The sequence below is a fragment of the Anser cygnoides genome, chromosome 1, assembly GCF_040182565.1.
Source record: "Anser cygnoides isolate HZ-2024a breed goose chromosome 1, Taihu_goose_T2T_genome, whole genome shotgun sequence".
NCBI lineage: Eukaryota > Metazoa > Chordata > Aves > Anseriformes > Anatidae > Anser > Anser cygnoides.
This window is the reverse complement of record NC_089873.1, coordinates 6,856,973-6,871,919: the sequence shown is the minus strand read 5'-3', so window position 1 is coordinate 6,871,919 and position 14,947 is coordinate 6,856,973. Positions and strand designations below refer to the sequence as shown.

At 46.4% G+C, this 14,947-nt stretch overlaps 1 protein-coding gene across 4 annotated transcripts in view; it reads right to left on the bottom strand.

The window, feature by feature from the left end:
• The window catches only part of CAMK1D (calcium/calmodulin dependent protein kinase ID), a 220,608-nt gene extending 208,963 nt beyond the window's left edge, over positions 1-11,645 (bottom strand). For 3 of the 4 annotated variants that reach the window (XM_048062698.2, XM_048062700.2, XM_048062701.2), the window contains exon 1: positions 11,270-11,644. In XM_048062698.2, the coding sequence (XP_047918655.1) occupies positions 11,270-11,361 (92 nt within the window). In that variant the 5' untranslated portion in view covers positions 11,362-11,644. Of the gene's footprint in view, positions 1-11,269 lie in introns of all 4 variants that reach the window. The other variant, XM_048062699.2, reaches the window with a different exon arrangement.
• Positions 11,646-14,947: the final 3,302 nt, after the last annotated feature.

Below are 14,947 nucleotides of genomic sequence, written 5' to 3'. Positions count from 1 at the left end.
GCAGAGCAAACACAGGCACTGAGGCTGCTGGTAATTCCAGTGGCCCTCAGCTGAAAATGACAGAGTGTTGCCTGGTGCCAGATATGAGCAATCCTGCCCAAAGAACCTGTGTCTACGAATTTTTGCAGTTGGTTGTCTCATGAACAAGCATATTGGGGTTAGCTGTCTGTGGAAGTCAATTAGGCTAAACCCCACCTCATTTTAGACATCTCTTTCTTGGCTTTGATCCATAGCTGAACTCTCATTGTTATTCTTTGCCCCAAACCTCTCCCTTTTGATGTTCCCCCCGGTGTAGCTCCACTCACCTGCAGAATGAGCAAGTGCTCAGCTTTCATATTCTTTATATTCTCCTTCAGTAGTGCCAGAAGGGCACCAGGTTGCTCTCTAGGTACAAACCATCTCAGCTGTCACTCAGGAATCCTAGAATCAATTGATTTTCTTTCCATTAAAAATACAAGATTCATCACAATAGAAACCGTATTCAATGGACTTGCCCATAAAGCTCTGAGAGATTTTTTTCAGGGTCTCTCTCTAAAGAGCGTGGGATTTATGTCTGTAACATAAATTACACTTACACGGCTTCTGCCAGGAAAATTAGGCAGTTTAAAATTACTTCAGAAACACCTGAACATACCCAAGAGCAGAAACCTCCCTTCAGCCCGCAGTACCTCTATGTCCTGTGTCTGCATGCTTTCTAAAACCCTGCTTGTTTGTTTTTTTTTTTTAATCTCATTTCTTGGTGCATCCTATCCCTTCTAAATATACACCGTCCAGCTTCCCAAAAAAACATAATCTATATAAATAAAGCCTTGGACACGATACATTTCCCTTGTTCTAATTTATCTCTCTTATGCCCCAGTACCTGGGTAATATGGCTAACAGAGGCCAGACCATTTTTCTGCCCCATATGTGTTTTTACATCCATGTTTTTGCATCTTCCCATGGTGCACTGAGCAACTCAGCTAAGGTGTCACATGCTATTTACTTCCCTGTTCTCTCCCTACAGAAGGACGTGCATATGCAGCAGCCCTCTAGTAGATGGGTTTGTGCATTTGTTTTGTTGGGTGTTAAAGCTTGGGAGGATTTTGTGTTGGGAAGGAGAGCTTGTTTGCTTTGCAATATTCAGGTTGCTATGTAATTATGCTAGAGAAGGTATATCAAAACACTGTGGCTTGGACTCAGAGGGGGTGGTGTTTTTGTGGCAATCATCAGCCCAAGGAGAAACTCAATGGTGTCAGATTTTCCCCTCAAAAATACTCTGTCTCTTGAACAAATTAACTACACCCCTACGGCAGGAAATCCCATTAAGGCAGAGGTGTGAGGCTCACGATGATCCCAGAGCTTTAGATAGTCTTTTAGGTATCTCATGCCCCACCTTCAAAATGTCCTCAAGTAAAAGATGAAGCCTTTGAATTTGTTCAAGTACTCTGTAAAAAAATAAGGAGGGAGCACAAAACAAGTTTAACATGTTCCCAGTATCTTCTGCCATTGACAGCACATACCAAGCACTCTGCGGTGCCTGAAATTTCCAAAACACTGCAGGCTTCGTGGATAGGTATATTGTAGTAATTTGCTTAAGCTGAGAGGCAGCAGAAGATGAGAGTGAACAGTGGAAGGAAATCTCCAAGCCAGCTCCAAGTAATAGTGAAGGATCATTAAGGGATGCTCCGACAGGCTCTCTCAACCATGGATGAATTTGACTACGAGCTCTGCCTTCCCCGAGGAGACTCCCACGTGGTTGCATGTTCTCCAAGGACTCTTCCCTCCCCACCCGGCCTCCCTCTAGGTCGTTTTGGGGGATTACTATTTTGTTTAGCTTTTTCAGCAGCTTTTCATCAAAAAGTTTCCCTCTTTTGAGCCCTTGCCCAGAATGGAGGGAATGGTAGGAACATAGATAGTGAGTCTGGTTTTGGTGCTTGACTCTGCATTGCGTTATGCTGCATAGAAGTGGCAAAAAAATGCTGGAAAAAGATCAATGATGCAAAGAAACCCTTGGGAAATGCCACCACCAGAGACCACCACGGACACTGAAGCAATCCCACATTGCCCCAATCCCCCATTGCCTTGCCTTCTCCAACGCTTTATAGCTCTGGGAAAACCTCAGTCCCTCTGAGCATCTGTGACACAACACGGCAATAACACGCCCGTGCCGTTACCAACGGCATAGGCACAGCACTCTGCATCTTCAAAGCCTTCTACAAACCTTAACTAGTAAAAACTAATTATTTGTGATGCCCCTGGGTGACTCACAAAGAAATAAATACATTCTGAAGAAGCTGCTGCTGACAGAAGCTGAAAGAAGCAAGACGGCCCGCTGCATAAGGCTGGAGTTAAGATGCAGGCGCAGCTCTGCCTTTTACAACTGACACGTTGCCTCGTTTTCAACAAAGATGTGTTAGCTTTTTTGTCTTATTTATTTAGATTTCAAGTTCTTCTGGGTAGGAGCTGTCTTTCACTCTGCTGCTTGTAGTATTCCTAGCACAACGGAGCCTGGTCTCCATTGAGGCCAACAAAAGTCATAGAAATAAATTTTAAAAAAACATACCAAAATTATTTTACACCCTTCATATTTCATTTGCGAGTGTCCAAACCTAAAAAACACACTGGCTTTTCACATTTCGCAAATCTTTCAAACCAAACGTGAGTGGCTACGTGAGTTCATGTTGCACTACCCACAAAAACCCAGGCATTTCTGCAACCCTGACGTAGCTGATGGGAGATGGGCAACCACATTCCTCAAATGCCCGTGCCTCAGGTCTGCGGGGAGGTTTTAAACATGCTGCTCAGCTAAAACACCTCAACGTCACAGGACCACTCTGCAGCACTGGATGATACTGGATCATCATCTTAAGGATAGTCACGCCTGAGAAACAGAATCACAGAATCTAGGTCGGAATAGACCTCCAATATCACCTAGTCCAACCTCTGACCTAACGCTAACAAGTCCTCCACTAAACCATATCACTAAGCTTTACATCTAAACGTCTTTTAAAGACCTCCAGGGATGGTGACTCAACCACTTCCCTGGGCAGCCCATTCCAACGCCTAACAACCCTTTCAGAAAAGAAGTTCTTCCTAATATCCAACCCTTGTTTTGAAGCTCCTGGGACAATCTGCAAACCTTCAGACCCCACAGCTGATGATCGGGGGTTGTAATTCTTCTTACGTGTGAAGTCTGAACTGACACATTGACCCTCACCTACAGAAACAGAGGTTAAAGGCTCTCAGACATCAGACTTTCCACATCTGACCTTGCTCCACTCCCACCAGCTACGGATGAAGCTTCTAGGTCTTGTACTCTGAAACGTGAGCATCTGATGTAAGCCCCAAGTTTCTGTCACTTAGGCTTGAAAAACCCACCTTCAAATAGTCAGCCTAAATCAGGGAGAGCATTAGGAGCAGAATGCATGGCTAGCAGAAGATGTGCACATGCAAAGGGTCTGGGGGAGACGTGCCTTGCCCTGCTGCTGCCAATGGTAAATGCTCACCTTTATTTGCATTGTTAAAAGAACCTCCCTTTGGTCCTTCCTGGAAACCAGAACAAGACTGAAACTGTTTAATTTAGCTCAGTTTTGTAATGTATGAACATCCAAACAAAAATCAAAATAAATCCTCAATACAGCGGAGCCAGCATGTTTTCTCTCACTCGCCTCTTCCCCTTTCGACCCTTGAAAAAGGTATTTTAGGAACTATCTTTGTGGTTATGTAGCCCTCTTGTCCAAAGCATTTGGTGTTTTTAAATCTAGCATATGAAATTGCCCAGGAAAAGAGCAAGCAAAATCAGTGATCTGTTGTAACGGAGGATCTCCAGCCCTGTGCTCAGCTGTTCTGCACACAGAGCACAGAGCAAATCCGAGAGATTCCCATTAGCTTTCTCTTAGCACAGCCAGTGTTAAATTAATTAATTAATTAATTAGGAAAAAAATCAGCATTTTAATTCAGCCAAAAAAATCTGCTAAAAAGTATTATTTTAATTTAACCTCATACAATCTGTTTGGTGAGTAATTCTGGCACAAGACTCAATACACAGCTTTCAACATGAAAACAGCAGTGAAGGGCCTTGAAAAGTTTATTAACAATCTGTTATTTATGGTTTTCTTTTTAAAAGTGATTGACACAACATTCAGAGGAAAATTACAGGAACCGCCAAGTCAGAGAACACAAAAGCATATCAGTGCTAAGATTTGACAGAAAGGTTTAAGGAACAGTATGATTTCTATAAAAGAGAAATATTCTGATTGCTGAGCTATTTGTCATTCCAGAACAGCCCAATCACACACACACAAGTTTGCAAATTATTGTTATTGTTGTTAATTATTATTTACAGAAAACCACTGCAATACAAGGTGGCTTGAATTCCAACGAAAAATGACAGATCGATGCCCCAAGGAACTTTTTCTCCCTCCTTTCACTCATTACCTGTTTACTAACAGCACCTTTTTAGTTCCAACTTGTTTTCATGCTATCTAAAATGACTAGAAAATTAGGTCCTATTAAGTAATCATGAACATAAACTGTGACTCACCAGTTAAGTGAATACCATTACTGGCAATAAATTCAGAATCCTATTATAAATGCTTGTTATTGTCAGGCAAGCCAAAACAATACAACTTTATTCAATATAAATTGCATCTTTGGATGCGTGAAAGGATTAAATAACTCCAACCAATATTCTGCACATAGTACACAGAATCATGTGCAAGGGGCAGCAGAAATAATTGCGGTCAGTCACAGAGGAGGAGAGAAAAAGAAGGAAAAAGGAAGGAAAAAATGGATAAGGAGATATTTCAGCTCCTATGTGAAAGCAGATGGAGGGTGAAGGAAGCAGACAGGCTTCTCCAGATGGCAGGAGCTGTGGAGAAGAAGGCTCTCACACCCACCGTGTTGTGACTGTGATGGGAAGAATAGACTTTTGGTTCAAGGATTACTAGGGGACTCCGAAGAGCTGGGTTCAGCTCCACGCACTCCACCAGGCCTCCAATCCCTCTCGAGCACTCCATCCCAGCCCAAATAGCAATGCAGCAAACTGGGTGCCCTCAAAATGACGTATTTTCCTGAAAGCCTCTGGCTGTTGAGAATTTTGGGATCTTATTTTTAGTTAACGAAAGAAAATTGACCTTTATGCTATCCTGTTGCTCCAAATAAGCAGTGTCAAAAAAACGCACCCGCGAAGCACACTTGGAGAGCTGTGAAAATCACCAGGGGCTGCAGACTTTTTCCCAGTCCTCTCGCTCAGCCTTTAAATCAGTTGGCCATCTTGCTTTCCATTTTTTTCCCATTTCAATTCCAGCTGAACGCTCAAACCTGCTATTTTCTGTAACGCTTCAAGGGAGACCAACAATCTACATCATAAGATACTACAATTCACACTGCAAATACTGGGACAAGTAATTTTAAAGCCTGCAGGAACACTGGATAGTAAAACTACATCACATGATAGCAGTGAGGATTCCTTAGTTTAAAACAAATATGTCACCCTAAAGGAGTCATCTCAGTATTTTTCTGGTTTCTCTACGTTCTTTACAAACCAAAATATCTTAGTTGTTTCACAGCATTCAGTTAAACATTTGTATCTATATCTGGATCTCAGCTTTTTCTCCTCCTCCCAGAGATGCTGGAGAGGTGCTGGGGGTACCACACACCTCTAATTATCCCTAACCCCCAAGGTTTTGAGCTTTCCAGAGTCACAGATTTTAAGGTCAAAAAGACCATGAAATGTCCTCCCCTGTACCCATGGGCAAGAGGTTCTTGTCTGGTGATTCCTGCATAAAGCCTGAGAGCTTTCAGATGGCAAAAGGACTTCTGCCATCAACTCCTCCTGGGGCGGACAAGAACCCCTTGCCTTCATAATTTGTCCCAGTGGTTGATCAGCCTTCCTATTGGAAACACAAGCCTTAACCTCAGCCCTTTGGAACCCTGTATTTTCTCTTTTTAAGATATTTTTCACTGTGAAATATTTCCTTAATTTAATTAAAAACCAGACAAATACTGAACAGAGAAGTGGATGAAACAGTCTGACATAGTCACTGCTGCCTCACCAGGGTGCCATAAGAGAGAGGCAGAAATTACTTGTAATGTGAGCACAAATATGGAAAGCAGACACTCTTCAGTCTTCACAGATGGAAAAAGCCCAAATATCAAGATTTTCAAGAATATCAGTAAAGATATTTCCTTAAGTTTTGAGAGTCTCCAAAATCAGAAGGGAAAAACAACTGGGTAACTCGCACGATTCCTGAAGTTAATGAGCTAACCAGTATGGTTTGATGTATTGAATATGACAAGTGGTTGATTACAATAACTGGTGGTTTGGGCACCTGACTGATGAGAAGGGAAGGTCTTTGAACAGAGGCAACCAGATGTTGAACCTAATGGAGCCTCCCAGCACCTCCTCTCTTCACAGCATCTCATACACCTGGAGAACCTCTACCGGGACCCGTCCTTACCACAAGCACATTCTTGCACTCATCTTCTGGCACTCCCCAGTGGCAGACAAGGCTGAATGCTTGGCCTGAGTTAGTGACAATGTCACCTCCATCAGCCTTGTCCCCCGTGAGGGCCTGAGCAGCCAAGAGCAGAAGGGAACATGGGGCAGAGTTGCTCAGGACAAGCCTGGGTGTCAGCGTGAGACTTGGGGGGACATGACGAAGGACATGAGGGGACAAAAATACAAAAGACAGAGCACAAGAGTTTATGACAATGCCTGTGCATGTGTGTGAGAAGGAAAACAAAGGAAAACAGATGTGAGGGCAAGGCTGCGGGTGACTGCATCTCACATTGAGAACTAGCACCCTACAGGTGCATAAAAGAGTCGCGCAGAGCACCAGGAGCCCATCGGGTGATGTAAGACTACAGAATAGACCCAGGACATTGAGGAACCAAAAATTATGACAGAACCTCTAAGAAAAACAGAACCACCTATAGTTTCCTCTGTACTATATTTTAGAAAAGAACTGGAGACATCATTGCAGTGCACTTGTCTTCCCAACCGGCTACTACTATGTTGTGGCTACATCCTTGCAACTCCCTACGTTATCATTACTAAGCTGTAAGGAATCTACTGTGGCAGTTTTACAGGCAACACAAATATTTCCACAGCTACTAAGCCTGAGCCTTCCTAAATAAGATAACTTCATCATAACTCGAATGTCAATAAGGCCTAATGACAGATATCTTAGAAATGCCAGCCTGATCCGATTAGATGGACCGAATGATCAGAGGCTTTCCTCTGTTCGGCTGGCAGATAGCATTGTGTAACATTACTTCTCAAAACATCAAAATCTTAGTTTTAAAATGCTTTAGATATAATATCAGTTAAACGTGGAGAGAAAATGGTATTTCAGTGACCACTCATCAGATTTTCCTGCTATTGTGAAACTTCACGTCTCCCAGGGGCAGAAATCCCCCTCTCCAGGCAGGCTTGTGAATTGAGCAGAGCTAGAATAGGCAAATTTGTGGAAATTTAAGAAGATAAGCAGCTAATCAGATCCTCTTCTTTCCTCAAGCTTACCTGTTTCTACTTGGAAGAGACTCAAATTTGCAACCGCTGAGCACCTGGCCCGCCGCTATGATTTTATTTTATCCTTGATTTGCTTTGTGTATTCCTTCCTAGCTACTTTTTCAGGATCTGTAACCTCAGTTTATATTCTCAGGAGTGACTGGGTCCAGTTTCCTGCACCGAAGCTGCTAATGCAGAGCACGAATCACTGCTGTGCTGCCGTAGTTACACGTGGATGAATCAGGACCACAGCTCCCATGGCCACAAATCTCAAACATAAAACAGAAAGCCCAAGTTCAGAGGCTAAGAGGAATCGTATGTAAGGACCATGGAACTGAACCACATTTTATCAGTGTATTACCCACGTTTCTTTTGTTATATTTTCGTGAGTAATATGACCAAAATAATTTGTTGACACCCTGATACCCAAGAGATTGCAATCACAAACCTAAGATCACATATGCATAGGGACTGTGCAAATACAGAACAAAAAGAGTCTCACATCTTCGGTTTCTCAACTTTCCCACCCCACCCCCCTTCATTTTTCTGCCTCCTTCCCCTTTTTCCTTCCACCTCTGCTTGTATTGCCCTTCCCTGATGTCTGCCTTAAATCCTTTCCTCCATCCCTCTTCCCACTTCCACAGTCACCAGGGAAGCTGAGACGTAAAAGCAAAATTCTCTTTGTGAGGGAAAATAAAACAAGAATTGTGCCTGTGGGAGGCTGCAGCCATTCCCGGGGTTCACTACCACCTGAGCCAGATGCATCGCTGAGAAATCCTTTAGGAAACCCTACTGCCACCAGCACCGAGCAGAGCAAACAGCAGGGACCTCAGCCACCGAAGGAAGCATTTCTTTGGGTGTAAAAGGCTACTTTCCTGCTTCTGGAGGTGATGTCCAATTCAGGATGCTTATTTCATTATCAATATGGCTGGACATGACTTACAGAGACATGTAAATAATTAATTCCTGCTGTAATGCTGCTCTGGAAGAGAGCTGGGTACTCATCAGAGGTTCCTTGAAGCACAAATGGTATCATGATTAACTGAGTTACGATCTTTTTAATAATTCCAGCAATTTCATCTCTCCACATGCTAGAGATCTAGTAAAACCCTTTTATTCAAATGAAAGATTCCTTTCAGAGAGCAAATCATTAATAGAGTACACACACAGATTAAACGTTCACAAATCCATGCACTTGACATAACATGTTTTTAAAGTTTCTCTTTGACTTTTTTTTTCCCTGATTTAGGGGTTTGGGGCTTATTTTACTGTAGCTGATCACAGTGAGTTAAGACAGCTGCAGAGACTCGAGGAAAAAGGGCTGCTTTTCTGCTAAAGGTGCTGAGAGGGAAGGCGGCAGGGCAATGCAAAACACAGCCACAACCCTAACCCAGCACACCTCAGCCAAGACTCCAGGTTTTTCACTCCGAGCCCCAGCCATGCTAGAGAAAAATCTATTAACTGATGAGATCGACTGATGCATGTCCAACGCAGTTCTGCATTACACTGCAGGAGGGATCAAAGCAGATTTTATCCCTGCTCCTAAATAAAGCTAGAAGAAAGCTTTTTGGTCCAGATGCTCTAAAGGTATTTAGACTTTTGCTTAATTCCTCTTTTTTTTTTTTTTTTTTTTCCTATCGATAACTCTGAATGTGTCCTAGGGTTCGAGCTCCCCTGTATCTGCTGCGGGGGTCAGTGAACAGACCTTCGCTGGCCTCAGTGGGAGCTGAAGAAATCCTTTAATGATTTGCACAGTAATGGCCTCGATTTCTGACAAGTTTCACAGCAGATCCGAAACGCACATCCATGTCTCCTTATCTGCCTGGTCTGCCCTCGGTGACTCAGGAACACACAGCCAGAAGGCGACTGAGGTGTAGGCTGGTAAATGCACCTACACCCAGAAATAATGTCCCTGTGAATGGGAAAAGGGACAGATCTGCCTCCTTTAGACAGGTACAGGGCTGTGATGCAGTTATTTTAATTTTCTGAAAGTTTCTATGCTGACTGTTAGGTCAAGTTTTAAAGCCTTACAGCTTGCCCTCTCATCACGAAGGCCTGGCTACGATGATGTTTAAGAGTGCGAGGCACTAAATGGTCATGGTGAGTGGATTTCATTTGCAGCAGCCATCCCAATGTGCGCAGCGATGAACTCTGCCCAGCTCCACCTACCTTGGGACCTACACCTGATCCTGTCAACTCCAGTGGGATACCCACCAAGTCCACAGCATTAATTCTGTCTGGACCTCTCTAATGGTGCAAGTTAACCCTCACAGATGCTTCATACACCACAAGTGGGAAGATAACACGGGGCTGTGTGATGGGAACCACAGCAAGCTGTCCTGCTGCTCCCACAAGTCTCCTGGCGTTAGGACTTGCCTCTCCTACACCCTTGAGCTCAGGAAGGTGCTGAAGGTGACAGGCAGGGACACGTCTCTCAGGGACACCTCACCCTGCATCTTCAGAGCCCTGGGCAGGCACGAATGTCACCAGCCGGGCGGTGTTTCCACACCGTGCTCACCCCCACACGGGTGCGTGACCCCCCCCCTCCAGATGAAGCACCCAGCCCGCTTCTCACTCGCACTTGGTGTGCAGGAAATCAGCAGAAGCAGAAATACTCTGTTTGTAGAGAGCCCTCCCTTGGAAGCAGAAAGAAACTGAAATATTACGGCCGAAACTTGTTCAGCCGTGTTTTGGAAGTGGCACGCGGAGCACAAAACGCGCTGCTTGGGCTCGGCGATGCTTTACTTAGAGACGTGCTCGAAGTTGAATTTACACCGGGGGGGACATGGCGATAAAGCACCCGTCCCATACAACCCAGCGTTCACGTCCTCGCCCACCCACACGGCAGCCCGCACCCTGCCCTTCCCCAGCAACCGCGGCTCTCTGCCTCTACAACATCCGACGAGCGAAAATTTCTCTCAACAGAAATAAAACTCCCCGCTCAGCCAAAAAAGCATCAGCCTGCACCCTGCTCCCTTCCACCATCTGCGCATGTTTATTCTGAGCCTTCCGAAAAAAAAAAAAGAAAAAAAAAAAAAACTCCAACGTTTTACTAATCTTTATGCCCCGCCACTATAAATAACAGAAATAAAGCCCAACAACAGTTAAGCATCGTAGCTAAAGCACATCCAATCCACTCCGATTATTTCTGCTTGTCCGTCCACGAATGGATGCAGCCATCAGCTTTAGGGGACAGCATGCAAGTCAGACCGCATTTATTTACAGTGGCACCGTCAAGAAAAAGCCTTTCCCCATCTCCCTATCCTATTAACATTTTAAACCGGGGGGTGGGGGGGGGTCTTTTTTTTCTTTATTTTTTTCTTTATTTTTTCTTTTTTTCCTTTCTTTTTTCTTTTTCCTTTTTCTTTTTATCTTTTTCCCTTTTCTTTTTTTCTTATTTTTCTTTTTTCTTATTTTTTTCTTTCTTTTTTCTTTTTTCTTTTTCTTTTCTCTTTTTCTTTTCTCTTATTCTTCTCTTTTTCTTTTTTTTTTCTTTCTTTTCTCTTTTTGTTGTTCTTTTTTTTTTATTATTTAATTTTTTTTTTGGGGGGGGGTAGCCCAGCCGCCTGCCCCGCAGCCACCCTCATCCCTCACCTCCTACCAACCCCCCCCCCCGGTGCCGTTTGTCCCGGGATTCCCAAACCTCCCCGGCTCGGTGCCGGGCGGGATGCTCGGAGCGACCCCGGCGGCAGCCCCCGCGCAAATCCCCCCCGCGCAAATCCCGCGCAGCGCAGGGACGGCGCCTCCCGGCCCGCTCCGCTCCCCGCCACCTACGTCCCCAGCGTCTCCTTGAACTCGAAGATCTTCTTGATGTCCTCCGCCTGCTTCTTCCAGGAGCCGCCGCCGTCCCCGTTCTCCCGGGCCATGGCCGCTCCGCGCAGCCCCGCGCAGCCCCGCGGATGCCGGGCGGCACCGAGCCGCCTGCGGCTTTTGCTTTCTCTTCTGAGAAAGCAGCGGCTGCTGCTGCTGCCTCTGCCGGCTCTTCCTCCTCCTCCTCCTCCTCCTCCTCCTCCTTCTTCTCCTCCTCCTTCTCCCCTTCCTCCTCCTCCTCCTCCTCACACTTCCTGCCCGCCGCCGCTTTTATTTCCTCCGCGCTCCGGCGGGCTCCACGAGTGCCACTTTTCCTGGGCTATTTCCTCCCAACTTTCTCTGCCCCCCCCCCCCCCCTTTCCCCTCGTCCTCCCCCCCTCCCCCCTCGCCCCTCCCCGTGCCACCCCCGGGGCTGCCCCGTGTCCCCCCCCGCCTCCTTCAGCACCCTCAGGGACACTTTGGTCCCCCCACTCCGGGAGGAAAAGTCCCTTTTTTTTTTTTTTTTCTTTTTTTTTTCTTTTTTTGAGGGAGGTCACTGATTCCCCCCCCCCCCCCCCTACCCCCCCGCTGTCCCCAAGCAGGGCGTGCGGGGGCCCCGTTGGATGCTCCGAGCCTCCCGGGCGCGGTGCGGCTGTGCGCGGTTGTTATGGCAATGGGAGGAGGAGGAGGAGGAGGAAGAAGAAGAAGAGGGGGAGGAAGAAGAGGAGGAGGAGGAGGAGGAGGAGGCAGCCCCGCCGCTGCTCTGCTGCCTGGCGCTGCCCCTCCTGACTGAATGACTGGAGATAATTCGCATTGCACCAAAACCGCGCACGTCAAACGGGAGGGGAGGGAAAGCAAAGAGATAAAAAAAAAAAAAAAAAAAAAGGGAAAGCGGGGGAAAAAAAAAATAAAAATTAAAAGCCACACCGCAGGCGGCCGGGCGGGGTGGTCCGGAGCTGCGCGGGGGATGCGCGGGGATTGCGCGGGGATTGCGCGGGGGATGCGCGGGTTTTGCGCGGGGTTTGCGGTGCCCACCGTGAGCGCAGCCGCCCCGTGGGGGCCAAAAGTGGCCCCCAGCCCCTTGCCCACCCCGCAGCGGGAGCGAGGGGCAGGATGCGCCCCCGGTGACACGGCAGAAATACGCGCTAAACCCGTGGGTAGGTTTCCCGTTAATGTCTTGCAAATAGGTAAAGCGCAAAAAAAAAAAAAAAAAAAAAAAAAAGTGGATTTCTCCTCCAAGTTGGGAAGTAAAAAGGCAGGTGCGGACCCACGGGTGTTTTTGGGGGCGGCTCAAACCCTTGGTCATCAAATGAGGCGGCTGAAAATGAGGCGTGACACGACTAAATATTGCATCGACTCGTAAACAGATGTGAATGCGCGCCTAACTGCTTAAAATGTGCCGTGTCCTTTCACAGAGTCCTTAAAATCCCACTTTGGAAAGGGATTTTCCGGACCGCTCATCATTTATGAGCACGGGAGCTTTCCCCTGGGGCTCCCACTTCCACGCGGGTTTGGAGCCTGGGGGAGCTCAGCCGGGTGGGGAGGTGTAAATTTGGGGAAAACACCGAGGCAGGCCGGGGTGTTTGGGCAATGCTACCCTCTGCTGGGCACAGGCACACGGCTGAGCGTGTGCCAGCTCCTGCATTAATTAGTGCCCTCTCTAATGCAATGCTTTGGTGGCCATCCCGCCCCATGGGTGGCCCAAATCGCTTGGGATTCCCTGCGATGGGTGCTTGTGTGTTGTCCCAGTATGTTCTTGGAGCAGCCAAACCTTTCCTTCTGCTGCTGGCTTACCCACATCCTCCTGCTCCCCATGGGGATCCCCTTCGTCCCATCAGCCTTCCTTCCCCGTGTCCGTGTCCCCAGGGATCCCCAAGCTGGTGGCCCCCGCCTGAGAAGTGATGGGGGTGGGACAGACCCAAAAAGATGCAGCCGACACCGAATAATTTTCCCTCCAACCCACACCAATGTTGTATTTTCTCCCTTTTTCACAAGATAATAAATCACTTGGGGTCAGAAATGCCATGTTGAGATTTTTGGGGTTGCTGAACGGGGCTGCCAAAAGTAACCTGCTGTCCTTGGGAGAAAATTGAGACAATCTGAGGCCAAAAGGGGCAAAAGCGATCATCTGCCCTGACCTCCAGCCTGACAGAGGCCGAAGGGTTTCATCAGTCCATGAGGCTGGTGCCATAATTTATCCTGGAGCCGTGGCATAGCCAAACCACTCACTGCCATTATTTCTGAAGTCGTGTTTGCCCGTACAGCATCATGCTATAATCTCACTGCCCAGGCAGCATCGCCCGCTTTGCCATTCTAACTTTCAGCACACAAAAATTTTACCTAAAATTACCCAAATCCTTGCCCGTGCTGCAATTTCTAAGCATAATGCCAGCCTGTAAATCTAAGTTTTCTTTTCCCAATTTAGCCCGCGCTTTTAACATCCCATAAATATGCTTTTTTGTGTGTGTGTGCGTGATAACTTGTATTTGAAATAACCAGTAATGTATAAAATCTCGGGAGCCATTGCACTTTTAATGAGAAGCGGAGGAGACACTCCTATTAGGAAGGGCCCCCTGGCACAATAGATGGTAACGGCCCCTTTAGAGTCATTACTGTCTGTCACGTCAGGCTGTAATTTTGCTTGATTGACAGTCTTCTGCAGAGCCATTGTGGAGCACTGAGTTATTTGAAGAACAGGTATTTAAAAAAAAAAAAAAAAAAAAAAAAAAATCGTTTAAGAAAACTTCTCTCTGTAGCAGGGCGTGTGGCAGTGAAGTGGCTCCGGATGGCTGTATCCAGTATTTGATTACTTACAACCAGATTACAAAACATTAATATAGTGGCAACATGAAGCACACAGAAATGCAAAAATCACGATTGCCGAGGAGACATCAGTCCCGTCCCCTTTTGTGGCTGCTTGGGGGCAACCTCTCATTGCCTGGGCATGCTCCTTAACTCTTCGGTCCTTCCAAATACTTTTGAAATGTATTTCAAATAAATGCTCCAAACCCGACAGTATTGGGGTTGCATACAGGCGGGATGGCTGCGTAGGGCCACGTTTGCTGTTGGCCCCTAATATGGCACTGTGCAAGCTACGTTATAATGAGTGTAAATTGAGCCACATTCACTTTCCAAGCTCTTGCACTTACAACCTGGTTTTCTTCTGTTTAAGTGCTACACTATTACATCTCTTCCCCAACATTGTTTCTGAGTTATTCTATATAATTCTCCATTTCAATTACAAATCAGCACTTTTCTGCGAGAATAACAGGGATGTGCCTCTTCCTCAGCTGCCCTGGTCTGAGCCCGATATCTGAGCACCTGCAGGTCCATGTCCATGGCACGGGTTAATATCCAGCACGTAGCAACCTCTGACAGCGGCTTTTCTGCTCATGGCAAATCAATTTTTTCACCATCCCTATTGGGAAGGTTCATTATTGGTTTCAGCCACTTCTAAACACCACAAATATATACGTACAAACTATAGGGGGAAAGTTGTTTGGTGCTGGTTGGGCTTTGCTCACGTGGATGCTGATAGCAATGCTGCCACGCGTGGGTGCAGACCTCAGCAAGAAATTCAAAGTAACATCCCCAATGCTTCCCAGTCTCTAGGATGAGCCTAAGATACACTAAAATCCTGGAGCAAAGCATCTTCATATTTGG